The 19,662-nt window shown below is 36.4% G+C and overlaps 1 protein-coding gene across 3 annotated transcripts in view; it reads right to left on the bottom strand.

Moving 5' to 3' along the window:
- The window catches only part of tox (thymocyte selection-associated high mobility group box), a 71,274-nt gene extending 52,305 nt beyond the window's left edge, over positions 1–18,969 (bottom strand). The window contains exon 1 of one of the 3 annotated variants that reach the window (XM_064332948.1): positions 18,436–18,969. In XM_064332948.1, the coding sequence (XP_064189018.1) occupies positions 18,436–18,537 (102 nt within the window). In that variant the 5' untranslated portion in view covers positions 18,538–18,969. Of the gene's footprint in view, positions 1–16,554; positions 17,269–18,435 lie in introns of those variants that run through there. The other 2 variants (XM_064332949.1, XM_064332950.1) reach the window with 2 other exon arrangements.
- Positions 18,970–19,662: the final 693 nt, after the last annotated feature.

Consider the following 19,662-nt stretch of genomic DNA (forward strand, 5'->3'; position numbering starts at 1 on the left):
TTATATGGACAACCACATTCTTTGAACATGAGTCTTAACATAAGCACACAAAAATGTCTCCTCCACCAGTCAAAACTAGTTCCACCTTGGTGGATATGCCATACTAGGTGCAAAAGTAAAGTTGAATATTCTTCCTTTAGATATTCATACTATTATAGTAGAAAATTAGGCTCTATATACAATTGTTTTGAAATATAAAGGAAGTGCCAAGTAATTATTACTTGATTTTATGAACTAATTATGAACTTTCATATGGAATTAAAAGTAATTTTAAAATAAATAATACATTTTTCATCTGGTTAAGAAACTTAAGTGCACCTAAGAAGCCAACACAAGTTTCACTTTCACTTAAAATGGCATGAAATGAAACTTTACCGCAATCATTTTAAATGGCTGCACTAGACAGGAAAACATCTTTTCTTTACTCTGCTCTGCTCTGGAGAGCACAGCTAATGTGATCTGCTGCCGTTATCCCACACATAAAGAAACACATTTTATAATATGAATGTTTTAACAATGGTATCACCACAGGAGATGTTTGTTCATATTACTCTGCTTTCCCATTCACTTGTGGTCCATTAAAATATCAAGTGATAATTGAAATGATGAAATGGAAAGGTGATGGTAAGATATCATTATGTTACATATATCTAGAATGACAGCTTGGGTTTCAGTCAAAATGAAAATGCCGAAGCAAGTGACATTTAGAGCTTAGTGGAACTTGTGCTTATGTTGTTTTCAGTATGGCCTGGTGCAGTCTTCGAAAGCAAAAAATTGAGAAGCAAATGTTATCAAGGATGATAGATTAGAAAATAAAATCCCTCAAGAACCACGGAATGGTATTTTACTTGGATGAAAATGTGGCCCTTAAAGTACATTAAAGTAAAGTGTGGTGCTTTATAGCAGTGGATAAGCAAACTCAATAACACATTCTTAATTAACACAGAATAACCTTGTGACCAAAAATAAGATGTCAGATATGAAAGTAAAGGATAATTCATTGGGAGCTAGCAGGCCAGCACAGAATGGATAATAGATATCTACTGTATATACCTGGGCTGAAAATCTAATGCTTGGACTTAAAATGGTCTTACTTGTTCATAGTGAGCAGTTTGGTCCAGAAAGGCCTATAATGGTGGCCTTAAGACAATGATTAAGAAAAAAACACAAAGAAAGAGACCAATAAAGTATGGAAGGTATGACAATGTATCCTCTAATGTCAAAGTCCAAGAAGCCCTTTTAGTATGTGCAAGACGCTAGCCAACTTAAAGGCTCCTGACAAAAAGGAAAAAGAAAGCCACATCTGCAAAATTAATTTTATCATGGCGTTAGATGAAAATGACGCTCATGGATCAGTTATAAAAATGGGTCTATTTTCTCAAATCCTTACATGTCCCGGCTTGAGTGTATGCCTCCTACAGGGTAGCTACAGTCTAGAATGCCATTACAGGGCCACTGCTGGAGTCAGAATGTGCCCCGCTTTGGCTTTTGGGCAAAATGTTTTGTTTATTTGGCCAGCAGCGTTTTTGCTGAATCTGTAAACCTGTACTCCATCTGATGCATTATGACTATGTTATGCTCGATGAATAAACCAATCATACGTTGTTTACCTCTTATGATCACAGTCATTATACCTAGAAAGGACTGTGCATTTGCAGTTGCCTTTTTTCCCCCAGTGGAGGAAAGTGAAAAAGGGCCATGCTTATAGAAAAAGACAGACTATATCTAATTGCTTTAGTAAGACAGAGAAAATTCATAGGAGAGTTTATTGCAGGAGACAGGAGTCTCTCTTTATTCACCTCTTTAAATCACATTCGCCCTAATAACCTTTGAGTACATCCTTCAGCAGTATGGCTTGATGCATTTTTTAAAACGTAATTCTGTGCAATTAAATGAGTAAATCAGACTGGACAGCATTTAAGGATTTCAATGTCAGTCAGCCATTGTCGTATGGAATTCCCTTGGGAAGAAGGTAATAAAGGGTTAATTTATTTGCTTTTTAAATATATTTTTCCCGTCTGTGATCTATGTAAAAAATAATGTTCCTGAGTTAATTAGATAATGAGTACTCGCAGCTGGACCACAAACCAAACGCACCATTGGGATAAGAAGACAACTCCGCATTACCCTAGTGAAATCGGTGTCATTGCTACTGATATACCAATAAGAGGAGTAATAGATTTTAAAAGCATAAATATGCTTCCTGCATGTAAAAAGGTCAGGCTAAATATATTGAAACGTATTATATTTAGCTAGAACAGTAGTCACATTTCAGGGAAGTGCCTACATCATGGAAAATTCCTTAGAAAAAGTTATCTTCTTTTTTCATTCAGTCGTAGCTACTATAACTGTCTGACACATAGTTTTATTGTGGGTGTATTTACCTGTATAATATTTCTGAGATGTTTAGTAGTTCTCTTAAAATGGAGCCAGTGGATTAGAATGTACCTTTATGTAACTTTTTTGTTAAGTTAAACGTTGTTATTTCCTCCTATGTTGATGATTGAAAAATGAGATTATTTTGGTATTGGTATTTGGTATTATTTTGGTTGGTATTTGAATACTCCAATTCACTCTTTGACTGCAAGCTATTTACTACATGATATAGACTGACACCCTTCACCAACATCAGTTTCTTGATTTCTCATGCTTGAACCCACAGAATGTATTACCATTCCAAGAAGAGCAGATGGCCATTAAACCCAAACAATCATTTCAAATTACTCCCAAAACCCAAAATTTCACATAATCAAAATAATGAGGTTTATACACAGTGGATTTGATATATGCACATGTCAGGGAATGTAAGCGAACAGTACAACTATAATTGTACTGTGGTGTATTCATAACAGAAGCAACAAAATAAAATAAACTCCACATAAATGTGATTGTACCACCAAAAGAGCCTTAATATGAATGGCATGTAAATGAGTAGAATTAATTCCTTCCCTGTACATAAATGTGTTCCAGCAGTGACACTATATTTGATGTTCAGTGGATATTATTATATCTGAGTGTACACGGGAGACACTTGGAGGCCACAGATGAAAATCAATTCTACTCATGCACGTATTGCCAAATGTTTTGTACTTGGGAGTCCCCATTTTATCAAAAACAAAGGCCTCTGTATAAATAAAGTTGAATTAAAAGACCATTCTAATGGTAATTTGGTCCAAGCTTACATGCATACTATTCCAATTTCCTTGAAGGGGCCCACTTTAGGGTGAGGGCTAACTCAGAGGAGCTAACTAAAAGAAGAAACACCACTTATATGTCTTAATAATAATTATATTCTATATAAACATATTTAGTACCTAATTAATATACAGAATCTGATATCATGCACAGGCTTGCATTTGTTTTATTGCTTTTAAAAACAATTCATTAAAAATTTTGCTAAATTCTTATTCCCAGGAATGTAGAAAGGTACACTATTTTTTTGTATTGTGATGTCCTAACCTGTATTTCATAAAATTGGGTCTTACGTGTTCTAGATGTTGGTACATTTATTTTCTTCTTGTGGAGAGAGACATACTGTAATAGAGTCCTGCACAGCTGCACCACCATTGCATGATAGCAAAAAAAGAAAGCGTCTAAAACAAAATTTTAGTTGGGTAATAAATTCCCTTCACAAATTTAAAACAGAATTGGAAAAGCAAATAGCTTGTATTTCTTCCAGAAATTAAAAAGCACCGTTTGCTTTGTAGGCTTAGAAAAAAAGTGGCACCACCATAATTTCACAATAAAAGCGCTGCATGTTTTGAATCACCCATACCCTCCGGGTAAGCAATACAGTAATGACAGATGAATATGCATTTCACTGTGTGACACAACATTGAGCTTATTAAGCTTAGAGCTAATGATTATGGGTATAAAATCTTCAACAAACAAATGAGAAACAAATGAAATAGCCCTTGCAGGTAAATTACGGGTAATTGCAAAACACCAGAGCTTTCATATAACAAACATCTAAATGCCACTTGTCAGTGCATTAAATATGTTATTTCTTAGTTACGCAACTTCATGTTTGACAGCATAACCCCCCCTTTTGTAAAAAAAGATATCTCTTTACTCAACACTATGCCATTGAACAATCATTTATTTATCGAGCCACAGGACTTGCTATGAGGCTGTGAGCCTCATTTGTTTATGAAGCTTTTTTCCCTTGTTAATGACAGTGGAGCAGCTGTTCCGCGTTTACACTAGGGTAATATATTTAAACTTCTTTACTTCCTTAGTCTGTTGTTTGCTCAGAGCAAAGTGTACCAACATGACATGATCCATTATCATCAATTGGTTCTGAGCTCGCTCAGGCAGCATATTACTCACTGGTTATCAGTTTCAGAGGGAGGGTCTCAATATGCAAGGTCCTTGTTATGCGTCACTATTATTACCATAAAAGCCACCATCACAGGGTTGAGTAAACATTAATGGCAATTACACGATAATCACATGAGACATGTTGCCTTTAATGTAAATGAAAACATTCACAGTAACCTGCATTCCCCATGGCCGTCCAACTGTTAAATGTTTATGAGTAAATCTATTCCGAGCAGTATTTTGCTTGAGGATATGCTGTACTAAACTGCCCTTTGAGCGATCAAATTTTGAGACTTATGGATAGACATGTAACTGCCATTACATCTATCCCAAAATTCCCTGTTAAATCAACTATAATAATTTATTTGTCTATTAGGAACCAAATACAATGAATGAAGTTAAAAGTACTTACTCAGAGCTTATGTTACACTGTACACTTCGGTGTTGTAATTTTTTTTTTTTTGCAAATAAAACGGAGATAGTTAGTGCTTCCAGAAAGCCCACTCTTGATATCTTTCATATTTATTATCTGCACTTTCCACCCATTTTTCTAGCTCTAACTAGTCCAACAGTTTTTGCACTACATTCAAAGTTTTTACACCAAAATGACCAGCTAGTTCCAGACATTGTTGCTTTTATTCAGATTTTTGAAATATTCGAAACTTTTTGAAGTTTATAATATTCAACTTTTTTTGTGGTCACTCCATAGAGGGTCAGTCATGGATGTTTAGTGTGACGTTTAGTGCGACGCTTTAGTAGGATGCATGCGCAGGACGCACTTCCAATGGCACGAGATTTCAGCACAGCTTTATCGCCTAACGTTACTTTAGCTAACCGTAACCCTAACATGTTAGCGTTGTTAGCCTACTTTAGTTAATCTAGTTAGCGCATACGGATGCTGTCCTGCACGCATGATTAGGAGCTAATGATAGGATCATAGTGGGAAAACAGTGTTATAAGACCATGAATATGTTTGCCAACAAGTGGCTTTTACAGCTGTATATGATATGGGTTGGAGTTGGCAGAAATATTGCTCACTTACTTTACTTTCATCCACTCACTGTCAGACCGAGTAGAAAGTAGTCCTACGAGCCTATGCTTAACTAATCACAGCATGTGGAGGGAGGGTTACAGTCAACAGAGTATTCCAGAACTTACTCTGCACTCTACTTGTGTCAGCTGCATAAGAGGTGCAGTCCTCAGGAGTAGAGGACTGAATTGGGCTAGAAAGGAGGCCCCATCCTGCCTATGCCCCTGACCTGTACCAGCTCAACAAGCTTTTGCCAAATGTTAAGCCCAAACCCAATACAGCCCAATTGCTGAAATAACAAGCCAGAAAAACCATACAGCACAATCATAAATAATGTGGTAGCTCCTGTAGGAAAGCTGCAACTATTAAAGGTGCTTGCGAACACAAAACTGAGGGTGCAACACTTCCCCCAGCTGTTAACAATTGACAACAATGATGCAAAGCCAAGCTTATTGTTTTTGTAAAGTACCATTCTGCTCAACTAACAAATTAAAACAGCCATGTTTGAGATGTTATGCTTATTACTTAAACATGTTTTAACTTAAATATCACATTATGGTTAAATATGACATGACAAGCTTGTTGTACCTCAGCAGTAAAAAGCACAGGAGCGACATCCTCTTTCTTTCAGTACGTGTTTGCATAAAGTGTGTTAGTAAAACTATAGGAATAGTTTGTGTTTGTATAGTAATAATCAGAACAAAGTAGAAAGCTAGCTTAAGTGCCATTGTTCCTTCTGTTAAACATGATGTTAATATGTTGTTGTTCATATTTATCAGAACAGGCTAGCCACCAAACCTTAGTGCTGTTGTTCCTTCTGGTAAATGGGATGTTAACAAGTTTGTTATGGTTCATATTATCAGAACAGGCCAGCCAGCTAGCTTTAGTGCTATTTTTCATTCTGTTAAACTACCATTAATAGGCTTATCACTTCTGTGTTGTCAAATATGGATGTTTTAATTTGCTAGTTAAGCATGGTATATTACAAACACTGCAAACTTTGCACCACTCTTGTCAATCAATGTTAAGAGTTGGTAGAAGTGTTTCTATGGTACTATTTGTAAACTTCTGGGTTGGTAGCGGGCTGTGCCCGATCTGACCAAACATCACAGAGCTAAAAATAGGCCCAATACCCGACCCAATCACAGCATACCTTTGAGCCGCTTCATGTTTGGGTTAGGATTCAGACCTCTACTCAGGAGCAACGACTACTAGCTTAGTTGGTAGAGTCACACAAATCAGCAGTTGGTTGCACAGTTCACAGGATGTGCAAATGTAGTCAGCAATTTCCTACACTGGTGGATGATTTTTTTTAAATGAAACACTATTTTACCTATGGTAATAATATGCTTAATTCCCAGTACACATGCCCAGTTTAGCTCAATGTTAAACTTATGTTATGTTTATCAGTGAGCCAGCATTAAGTTTGTCCATCAAAAACAACGGGAGCTGACAAGAACGCTCAAACATTAGTCACCAGCAATGAGTCATGCAGGCTTAGCTGATGTAAGTGGAAAACTGTCACAGGTGGCATCCAGAATAGCCCATAATTGGTCCAAAAGGTTCAAATCTGGTAACTATTCTATAGACAGTCCATAGTGATCTTGAAAAACACCGTTTGCAGACATCTTTCTCTGCAAGAAAAAAATGCTTTAACATGAAGTGAAGATGATCACTCTGTACTAACATCAACCTTACCTTACAACGATAAAACTGAGCCAAAAGCATGTCAACAAAATTACACTCCACACCATTATGGAACCATACTGTAACAGCTCTTTACTGTTGGAACAAGCGCGTGCTTGCACACTTGTGTCTGTGTGTGTGTGTGTGTGTGTGTGTGTGTGTGTGTGCATTTCCTGGTATTACATCTTAGAAAGGTCCAAATTTCGACTCCCTGTCTACAACAACTCACATAACTGTGCCCCAACCAATTGGCAGATGCCAGCAGGCAGCCCATGACATGTACAGTATTTTCAGAATTCATATAATCAGTGTCAAACATATATAGAGCAAAGCATTTTACCATAGCTGAGAGCTTTTGATTTCTAGGGAGCGTTTCCAGAAGACGCATAAGTGTACAATTATACTTTTAAAAGACTGCTATTCTAGGTTGATTTCAAGCACAGCTGTTTAAGAACTCTCATTTTTAACCAAATAAAAATAGGTTCGAGGGGTGGACTAAAAGGAAAATGAAGGACCTGAGCAACGTGTTGAAAAGACAGATGTGGCACCTTCTTCTATTGACAGTTTGAGAAATTAAGTTGGGGCTTTGCCTGAGTGAGTAGGGACAGTACAGACATTCAACTTGAAACTCGAAACTGTCTGTGATTTTAAAAAACAGGCTCAGAAAATGACCAATCAGAGCCTAGCTGCACAAAATACTTTATCAATCACCCAAAATGGGATACCGTACTGTCTTAATTAATCAATTTTCAAATACTCATAAACATAAATGTGCAACTCCAGAAAATTATGCTGTTATGTAAATACATCCTATTGTGTCATAAAATCAAAACCCCTAGCAAGATCAAACATTTAATTAGAAACATATCTTGATAATGTGCGATATGCAAAAATGTTAAATAATAGCTAATATGTACTAGCTTTCCACCTGCTTTCATTTACCTTCAATTAACTTTGTGCAAAGGCCTCCCAGTAAGGCTTCTCAATTTCAACTGATAAACAACAGTCATTTCCTTTTTTTTCAGTTTTTGCTGCGTCACAAATGATTGTGTTTCACAAGAAAAGGTGTTGGGTCCACCTGGCAGATGAGGGTGAAATCTGATCTGACAATTACCACAGGACATTGGTCAAGTCCACACAATGCTCTTCACGCTCACTGGGGGAAAAAAACTCTGTGAGCTTCAAAAGGTTGACAGGTGCCACTTAAAACCAAAGAGTACTCTGAATAAAAGAACAAGCAATGGGCCATTAATTCACCTACAGATGTCCTTTTGCACTAAAACTTCATGAGGCAACAAAAGCAACAGTGGTTGACAAACACAGCATATCGATTCTGTTCTGTCTGGTAGGCTTGTTTGTATGAGTTTGTATATCAGTAGGTGCACAAAATCAAAGATAGACTACCCGATTAAACTCAAATAAATTGTCAAATAAATACGTGCGTGACATAAATCTATCAATAAATCTATGGTTTGCCTAATTTTTTTTACATAGACATTTATACAATATACGTGTCACACTGATTTAATAAATGATTTTACATTAAATGAATCTCATATTGACGCAGACACACACAGCAGGCACTGACAAAATAATTATATTAAAGTCTATTATATATGCAAAAATAAAATTCAGTAAAATGTACTTTAAAATTTTTTAAAGCATGTACTATGCCACGGGCAGTCAGAATGTTCCATGTTTCTCTAAATAAAAGCCTATGTAACATATTCTGTAATACATTTCCTTTTTATTTATTTATTTTTACTTATATTTTTTTATTTTTTTTGTGAAAATGATTTCAGTATGTTTTGTATTGTGGATAAACCAAACAATTATGCAATTCTAAATGCATGTTCCTTTTGCCATCTGTTTGGATGTTTCTAATTTTTCTTTTACTTTTCAAAAATAGGAGATTAATCAAGCAGGCATTTGGATTGTTACTGGGAAAGCAAAGCAAAATTAGATGCCTTGAATGAATCACAATCACAGACCTGTGCCAGCATTTCTAAACTATTGCAAGGGGGAAATAGCCTGATTCCCTGAGCCAAAATGGCATAAACACATGTACAGATTTTATGATCATTATGTTCAGCTACTTAATGAGTTGATCTCTGGCTTCATTTCTACCAGACAAGATTAGCTGACATAGAGGCATAGATAGAAAGCCAATTATGTACTGGAGACAATCTTGCTCTAGATCAAATCAGATTGCAATTGTATGCCAGATTTTTAATTCACCACACTAACAAAGACAGATGTTAATACTATCCGTCCAACAATATATAATCTTAGAACATTACTACATTATATTTGTACATCCATATGATATTTCACATATGGTATATGTAAATAGTCACAGGAACATGAGTTTATTCTTACTACATAAAAGTTATACAGTAAATTTCCCTGTACCAAAACTTCAGAGCTACTAACCCTCTATTTGAAAGTGGGCCAACTGCTCAGATCTGCCTGTTCCTTGGTTGCCGGCTCACTCCATCAGTGTTCTATTTTCATTCACTTCAGAGAAATAACATTTTGCCTCCATTTATTACACACAGAAGCCACTGAAATGCAAAAAACCAATAACTTGAAATCCACACCTCACGTTGTGCTCAGAGCTACAAAACATCAAATGGACTGCCTACAAATTAGGCATAAAAATAATATGCTCTAGAATCCATCTCCACATATGTGGGATACAAAAGTGAAACCATATGCGGCAAGTTTAAAACAAGTCCAAAATGACAAAAAGCTAATTATTCCATTTTCCTACCGAACAAACTTCAAAGCATTTCTTTTATTATGGGAACATTTTTCTCATTAAACATTTACAAATGAGATTTTCTTTGTAAATAATTTACATTAAAATGCAACATATCGCCCTATGTGTTTACTTGCATTGCGAACTGGAACAGTCCCGTCCCCCCCCACACACACACACACACACAACAACTATATATATATATATATATAAAATACTGTGTATATATATATATATATATAATAATACTGAATATAATATATATATATATATATATATATATTATATATAATACTGTAATATATATATATATATATATATATATATATAAATACTGTATATATATATATATATATATGCACATGATGCCTGAAATAAGAATAAGTAATACAGAGAAGACTAGGCCTCGTAAGGGAATGTGCAATCCAGTATTAGTGTTTAAAATGGGGGGCTGGGTTTTCAAGACCACATTATATGACACACAAGCTGCTAAGAATAAGGGATTGTGCAGTGGGCCGCTCGTTGACAGCCTTCACTGGCCCTGCGCACATGATGTATGTAATATGTAATCGGAGTCTAGAGAGTATGTTTCATTTCACACAATGTAGCAATTGTAAAGGTGAAATTCAGTGTCAGACTGTGATGCTGTGTTACTGTTTGCGTACCCAGAGTGAAATATCCTTAAAGAAAATCACAGCGTTCTTCACGCTGATATGGTCCCTTCATGTGGTTAATAGGAGTCATTGTGTGCTATGTATGTTACATTTTATATGTGTTTCTTTAAAGTTCCCTTTATATGTATATGTAAGTGGGTGGAAATCTTTACCATTTTGGGAATTATTTTCATTTGCCCAGCCAGCTCTCTATATACAGTACCTTTCTTGAGACAGTGTAATTTTGAGGGGGGAAATTTTGTGTTGTTCTTGCATACTGACCTGTGGAGTAATGGTGTAGTCATGAATTGCAAGAGGAGGCACAGAATTCATGTATTCTGATATACACACATGATATGCAATTAAAATCACAATTCACATTGCTGCGAGGTTGTCAATCAGAAGAAAAGCCTTTTTGACAGCACTCAGTGAACCTTACCAGCTAACCACTGAACAGGAACTTAAACAGTAACAGCTTTTGTTCCCTACAAGAGAGAATTTAGGTGCAATTAGGTTGGTTTCACATGAAATCGGCGTGCTCAGAAACATTGGATTGCAATTTGTAGTGTAATTGTGTCTGATCTGTTCATTTGAGATCTAAACTGTGCATTTTTAATCAATGGCATTTCAGCATGAATTTCAAGTATTGCCACAGGCATAAATACTGTTCCTATAAAGGAGTTTTGTCCAAAACTACCAAACAAAGAACAATTTTCTTTAACAAATGTCAGATTTTCTAGCCTTTAGAAAATGCTGTATGTGATCTTTACCACTTAGCCTTCACCTGAACTTCTTAGAGTATCTCCTTGTTCAGTCCCACCATTTTCCATTTGCATTGCACTAAGAGCACATGGCTCGAATAACAGAGTCAATGACTGAACGCCAAGGCCATTTCCTTTGGTTTTTACAGGCATTAATTACCTCAAATGCAGATGCCAAGGTCACATAAACCAAATTGATTGCCTGTATTCTACAACACACAAGTGAGTGCAGTACTTTCAGAGATCACAAATTTATTTCTGAAAAAAAGAACCACCAAAAAAAAAGACTAAACAAAAACCCACCACAAGCCATTCACCCTCAAATATTGACTTGACATAACCACTGAAGGAAGGACTAGGAATGACCCGCAAATGTACTTTAAGGACATTGGAAAGGCAGAGGATGTTTGTATGCATTGCATATAAGACCCATAAAAATGTGCTCAATCAGTTGCAGCTCTGTGATAAAATGTGCTCCTTAGACCTGATGCATCTCTTATTGCTCATCTGTCTGCAAACTATCAGTCAACATCCAAAGGCGCCCAATGTCATGAAAAAAGAGAAACTGTCAAATGTTCTTATGGAGTCATATTCGCAGAGGACATGCACTGTACCCTTACACCAATCAGAATTTCTGAGCTATAACAGGACCTGATAAATTGTTTCAGAGTGAAGTCACCCAGTCTCTCTTCTCTTTCATATTTCATGTGTTTGACTGCCATACATTTACCCTTCATATACCAGGTAAAATAGCGTACACAAACCTTGCTGGAGCTCTCTGATGTTCCTGAAAATTTTAAAAAGATTTTCCACATAATGTTCTAATGAAAATTTTGCAAAGTGTTAGCTATTGTTGGTGTTGCTAACCCCCAGCGACAAAACCTCTGGAATTTCGAGCTGGTATTTTATAAACACGAGTGAGGTTTAGACTTTTCACTTGGATAATAAACAAAGTGGACATGAGGCTGTATGATGACAAGGTCAAATCTGCAAACCCCCAGACATGCAGGACCACCTAGGATCTCCATAATTTCAACTTAATTGAAAAGGCCTCAGGCTAGAACACACTGTGATATGCATTACACATTGTACTCCCTCATATGAAAACCTGGATGGATTTCCTTATTTATTTCTCAATTATACACCTAAAAAATGTGAAAACCATCATTTGGAAATTTCTATATCAAAAAGGTTCATATTTTTATTTATTTGACATCATATTCAACAGATTACATTTTTAATTAATATTGCACATGAACTTCACAATTAAAATAAATTGTTTTCAAGGTCAAAAACCTAACATTTTTAAAGTAACAAAAACACATTATAGCCAGTGAACTCTTTTTCATGCTTTTGTCATCCCATTTAGCATGGGAAAATGTTTTCCTGTTATGAAAGGAATCCCTTCATGAATATTATAATTTTTTTTTTTAAATCCTGCACAAGGAAACTTGGCCAGACCCCTGACAATTGCAGTGATTTACTAAAACACAATGAATAGTCATTGTGATTACTTACCACATTTTATAAAGGAACTGATATGAATTTAAATAAAATAATGCAACACTATGCATAGACTACAGCACTAAGCCAAAGTATGTACAGTATGTTATTGTATTTCAAAAACTATGCCATCAAAATCTCCTGTAATAAATTGCCAGTAAAAGACCTTGCATGCAAGTTTGTTTCTTTTCTATTTGGTAACCATTTATACAAAGGGGAGAAAGTACAACAGTAACAGCACATTTTATAATGTTTTGGTCATGATGTATGCATATGCCCAGAAAATTGTAAGTTATTCAAACAGTAATCAATCAATAATAATCTATATTAATTAATAAGCAATCTCCATTAATATTAAATATCTACAAAACTGAATTTAACATGATTAAAACACTTTTTGTAACTTTCATTGCAGTGATCTTGCCTGAATCTTGATTTCCTCTCTAAGCCAAAGTTTTCAGTGGTGATCAATTGGAATTTTAATTATATTCACAAAAATCCATTTACTTTATTACAGAATTGTCATATGATATCATTTTTCAGTTTGTGCCCTAGCAAACACATCACATGTATGGGTTTTATTATTGATTAAACCCAATTAGCTAATTAGACCAACTGTCACATAACCATTAACAAAGTTTGAGTGACTTATTAAACAATGGCCAATCTATACGGAAGACTTAATCAAGAGAATTTCAGTCATTACTTTAGCCATAAAAACATATAATTCCACTTATATTTCCTGATATTAATAAAAACATTCTGCAACACACACAATCAGTTACGTAAGCTTGTTATCAGAATGCACAGTTTTTCTAATATGAAATACTGAGGCCATCAAAGCAAGTCACTGACATTTGTTACCAATATAGTGGTTGTGCGGAAAAATCGCTGTGCAGCTGTGTAGGTGAGTTCCGAATATCAATCAATGGCTTAATTCAACCTGAGAACCCTGGGGATGCTTGGCATCAAACCTCAACCTACTGATCCTGAAAATCACTTAAATAGCAAGCTTGCAAAACCGAAAGGCATACTTAGTTTTAACAGCTTGCTCCTGTGACCAGAGCATTATCCCATTAGCTGTAATAACTTAAAGCCTTGAAACTCCATTAAGACCATGTTTCTTCTGTGCCAGAAGAAAGTCATTAACATAGAGTAAATCATTAGCTTTGATATTGGCCCTCCACAGTAAACAGGTTTTGTTGGAGATTAATGGGCAGAGCAGCATCTATGGAACAGTGTGCTGTGTTTCATTTTCCTCAAAGGGGGCCCTGCCACTTCTCAGCAGCAAAAAAAATTAAATAAAACAAAAATGGACCCCTCCCAGGGGATTTGAGATGTGTTCTATATTCAGAGGGCATTTGCAGCTTTGGTTTGCCCTCTCCCTTTTTTCAAAACACAAGCTTTTAAACACACATCATAAACAAATGGATTGTATAATCTGACTCTGCACACAGCACCCTATTTGCTTAAAAACAAATGTTCTGGAAAATACATCTGTCAGTGCTGAGAGTATTACATAAATTTCCATTCATGCTTACGTTTTCATTTATTCACATTTTGGAACTCTTTGCTCAGAGAATTTGAAAAACTGACTTTGAAATCCCCTTTTCCTTTCTGACCTCGATATCTATCTACCTACATAAATTGTGCTGCGCCACATAGAAAATAAAATAATAAGAAATGACTTTGACGTACTGTATTTCCAAGTCTGTCTGTCTTTAAATGTAAAGCACCACCATTTACTACCCACTACAATGATCTAATATAAATGTAGGTTTTGAGAGGATAGTCCTCATCCTAATCAGTATGCATCCTAAAATAATTTATTACTAAGTGTAAGTAAATTATTCACAGTGCTAAAATGTGTATCAAACTGCAATGGATGAGGTGTCATGTTCAAAACACCAGCACAAGAAAAAGCATTTCCTAAGAAACTCCTGATAAATCTTCTAAAATCTACAGACATGCAATGTCTACAATATCTTTCCCGCGAACATATTATTAGTATACAATAAAATGAGCTACGGAGAGTCTAATCCTTTACGGCACTTATGTTACTGGCTCTAACGTTAACTCAATAATCGGCAAGGTAGCTACCCTCATCTCGCCACTCAAAGTAGTGGGTTATGTACCTAAGCTAAGCCTGCCTCAGAAGCACATTCTTCCATCACAGAAGCCGGGACAGCTCAGGCAGCACATACCGTGACACTGAAAAGAAGCAGTAATAGACACATGTATGACAGTAGTAAAAAAGTTTGTCAATCACCACAGGACATTGTTCCAAAAAAGGAATGTTCTGCCTGTGAGCCACAGGTTATCAGTCACAATTTGCAACTGTGCAATCTAAAACTTCATCCTCTTTCGAGCAAATTTCAGGGATATTTTGAGTTGGTCTACCTTTCATGACACTTTCAGGTTTCTCCAAATACTTCTTATAAACAATGCCAATGGCAAACTTTTAGCATTTCAATGTCTCCAAGTTCAAATTGAAAATGTGAATGGATGATTGACAAATAAATTCACAGACATACACAAAATGTCACTCTGCTGTCACCTTGGCCCAAGGCAAGCCAGCTCATTCTGAGCACCGTACTTCAGGTCCCACCCATGAAGCCATTTGTAATCCCATACCTTCTTGAACTGACAGTCAAATGCTTACTTTCTCATTCAGCCACTGAAAGCCCGTACGCTGTTTTGAAAAAGGTAGCGCTGTAAAACATAAGGAAAACTTTGTAATAAAAATGGCCACGATCAGTGATTTATTCCCATTATTGTAACACGAGGATAAAGCAAACAAAGTAAAAATGTCAAGCAGATTGGCAAATTCAGTTAATAATTGAGAGTCCCTCATGTGTTTGCTGTAACATCTCAGGCCCGCCTTTGAGACCCACAGACACAGAACTCATTGTGAGGATGAAGCCTACAGCCGTACACAAACCTGCCCTTTTCCCTGCCAGTTCACAAGTGTAACTAAAAGAAGGCCCAGGAGAGTAATATGTGTACTGCACCAAGGCTGTGACTCCACAACAGACAGTATTCTTTAAAGTTTGTGCACTTCCATAAGTCCAATGCAATATGGCCTGTCAACAATGTGACCCATTCACCTGAATCTATTGCCATTCAACAATTTAAGGCAAAAACACTGCTTAAGAAATACACATTTTACTTACGAATTTATTTCAGTCTTTTGGCATTCCTGTATCCAAATGCATTGCTGATGTTAAATAGAAACATGCTGCACTAGCAAAATTTTAATGAGCGTTGGAAATAAACAAAAATACTTCAAAACACAATAGTTATAAATCTCTTAATGGTGAGACAAAGATTTTGAGGCTAATGGACCAGTTAATTAGGTTTATTAGCAAAAGTATGTCATCCAAGAATGTAAGTTGGAGAGAGGCCAACATTAAACTTAATTATTAGATGGGACAGACTGTCCTAATGAACTCAAAAAGCAATCATCCTTAGGACTGGTGTTTAAAAACATAATATTGGTAGTTCTAAGAAAGTTATGAAAATTAATATAAAATGCAAAATGACAACAAATATTAAATGGTTTATAACAGCATTATTGAAATGGTTATAGTTTGATATATTACAGTTCTCATTTTGTATACCTTCTCTGCATTCGTTCTGTTGTAAGACACTGAAGCTATATGTGCGATTACAGTGACTAATAACCAAGTTCTCTTTCTCCAAAAATAAAAATTTTGGGAAATAGCGAGCAAACACTCCTTTTACAATATAATCTTATTTCAAATCCCCTTCTCCTAACTGCCCTAATGATATGCATCCTTCAGATGAACTGACCTCATAGCATGCCACATACTTACATACCATCAATTTCTGTCTATTTGTTCAAGAGATGCCTCACACAGTTGTCACAATGACCAGTGTTTGCATTGCAGCTCTCTCTCTCTCTCTCTCTCTCTCTCTCTCTCTCTCTCTCTCTCTCTCCCTGTTTTCACAGAAGTCTTATCAAACAGAAATCTCACTGTTATGACCTACAAACCATGCAAAGTCAGCAGAAAGCCACAGCAAATTAACCCCACATACAGCCTGGGATGTTTGAAAAGCAGCCATTCGGCACGTAGAAACAAAGGAATTACTCATTACAAATGCAAAATATGTAATTTAGATATTTTAAAAAGGCACTGGCATATTATATTAAAAACGCAATTTTACAGATTGCAGAGCTAATAATATTTTAATATTTTGTAGGTGGCCTTGGTGTGTGTGTGCGTGTGCGTGTGTTACAGTGTATAGACAGAGGGACGGCGGGAGTGGGGAGAGAGTGCACTGGCCTGGGTTAGTAAACAAATATTAGAACCAAACATTGGACGGTCAAGCAACAAGATTGTTACTCATATTGTGTGTTGTGCGCGTATGTGCGCATACTAAAGATTTATAATGAGATTAAACTTAGTTTCATAAAAGTGTCGCCTGGGGGACAGAAAAAAAATGAGTAACTCCCGTTTCCGTAAATTTATTATTTAGATTATGTGTCTCAGAAACAAATCGCAAAAAACACATATTACAGCAGGGTGACAAGTAATTCATAGTGCACTGGCTGTGGAAGCATCTCGGGAAGCATTAACCCCAACCCTCGTCCGACTCCACCTTCCCCCTGCCCCCAACCCCATCCCCCTTACACACACACACACACACACACGCTCACAACCCTTACAGAACAAGACTCTCATTATCTAAGAAGGAGAATATCAGGTCGACGCAGGAAAGTAAAAGAAAACTTGTCTCTGGACCCCTCAGGGCGCCCAGAAAGTATTTCAGACTATTCGTAACAATGTAGCTTTTAAAACATCGCAGGTGTATTTTATGTAACTGCGCGGATAGCTCGTGTCGTTATGACCGTATTTTTCTGTAAGAAAATAAACCACAGGAAATTGATGCGCCTTTATGTATGCATGGCCACAGCTCCATCTGTAGCTAGCATCAGAATTAGCTCTATATACAGCCTATATTTAACTCGTTCGAGCGATAACTAGTATGTGCAGAAAGGACACCCCCATTTACTTTACAATTTATCTCGTAGAATGTGAACTAACTCACACCCCTTAGGTCGTTGTGTAACAGTGCGAGGTATATCATTGTGTTCGTATTCATATGCCTGAAATTTAACATAAATAAATTGTCAAAAGCGAAAGAACGCGTGTGCTAAAGTATTCGGAAAAGGCTGCGAGAGTAAACAAGCATAGCTACTGTAAGTAGTACGGCGTTAAGAACATAGACTTCTTGCAGAGAAAAAAGTATCTCAGCCTTTTAAATCATTTAAGAGCACAAAACCGAAAGTGGATATTGTGGGTAATGTAAAAAAATAACAGTAATACAAAGGAATTTGACAAGTTGGATGCTGCAGCTCCATAGGCTAACCATTCTGTTTGGTAACTAGCCGTTTTCCAAGTATAATACAGGTTACAGACTGACCATTCTAATGATAACATCACACCACTTGAATATGAGTAGAAATGCAGTTACTTATGTAGTTTATATGCTGCCATTTATACAATTTACCACTTATTTCATTAAATTGACTGTCGTTAATATGGTGTAGGGCTCAGGAGCTCCACAGACTCAGAAAGCATTTAAAATGATGAATTCACTTGCCTAACTATAGGTAGAGCAGCGTTTAAAATCATTTTCTTATCAACCACATTGCTCTTCTTCAAAAGGACCAACTTAAGAAAAAATGTGCATCACCTTATTGTAATAGTAAGGGTCCAGGCAATGTGAGGGTCCCAAGCAGGAAGGATCTGTAGTTGATGAAGGGTGAGGTGGAGGAGGATAAAATCTTACGTCCATTTCAGAAGAAACATCAATCACCAGCGGTTTTTTTCTCGGATTCTTGTTATCCTATAGCTTCTCGGAGTTTTAGCTGATAAATTAAAAATCGGCGCGCAACTTAAAAAACTGGGGTATTAGTAGTGCTGAAACACAGCGGATAACCACCGTCTCTCTGCCTCACATCCGTTTGCGGTTTGTAAGGGGGGAAAAACTCGACCAGTGTTAGAAGCTTTCAATACAATGAATTACAGACAAGTGCTGCAGTTCATAGAGTTGTTCTTCGCAACAACTGTTAGTTTCTTGGCGAGTTTTTTCCCAGGAAGCAAAACGCATCAAAACATAGTCGGAGTGTCCGCTCAGCGTACTTGGTGAAGCAGTACTCTTGTTGTAAGCTTGTAACAATTCACACAAAAGACTCGCGCGACAGAACATGAGCTAAAACGCTGGGGCTACAGAGAATTGTGCAGGGGGCGCTGTAGGGATAAAATTCACACTACAGCAGAAACGTATCTACACATTTTCTGAGTGGCGGAGTGGGTTACTGATGTACTGAGTAGAAAAGATACATATTCACGTCAAATTACCCAACTTTTTCTCAATATTTAAGAAATTGAAAATGTATTTGTACAGTGGGCTATGCCTGCTTTCAATGACGATCCCTATTATTACCTTAAAATATTGTGTTACATTGATAATTATGATGTTGTGAGGAAACATTCAGGAAAGTTTCTATTTTTGTTATTATTTTATGTATTAACCCAAACAACTGTTTTTGAACCATACGTTGAGAACACATGAGGACATTCCAAATTTTTGCACACTGGCTCTCTTGTTCAGGTGCAACATGCTATCCATTGTTATTGGGAAATGAATGTTATAATCAAAGTCACCTTTATACCTTGATACTAAACTCCACAATTTTCTGAGAGGGCTGACTTGCATTAGATGCTCAACACCAAAATGTTTAATCTGGGCTTGTGGTTATTGTTATCTTTAATTTTCATTTGTTCAATCTTTTCTTGGCGTACTATCCATAATGAGCAGAGGTAACAAGTATTTCAAGTTTCCAAATGTGCTGTTGAATTCAGCATTTAGCGCTGAATTATTAGCTGTATTGTTGGCGGTGTGCATTTCATATAGGAG

This window comes from Anguilla rostrata, chromosome 4 (genome assembly GCF_018555375.3).
Source record: "Anguilla rostrata isolate EN2019 chromosome 4, ASM1855537v3, whole genome shotgun sequence".
NCBI lineage: Eukaryota > Metazoa > Chordata > Actinopteri > Anguilliformes > Anguillidae > Anguilla > Anguilla rostrata.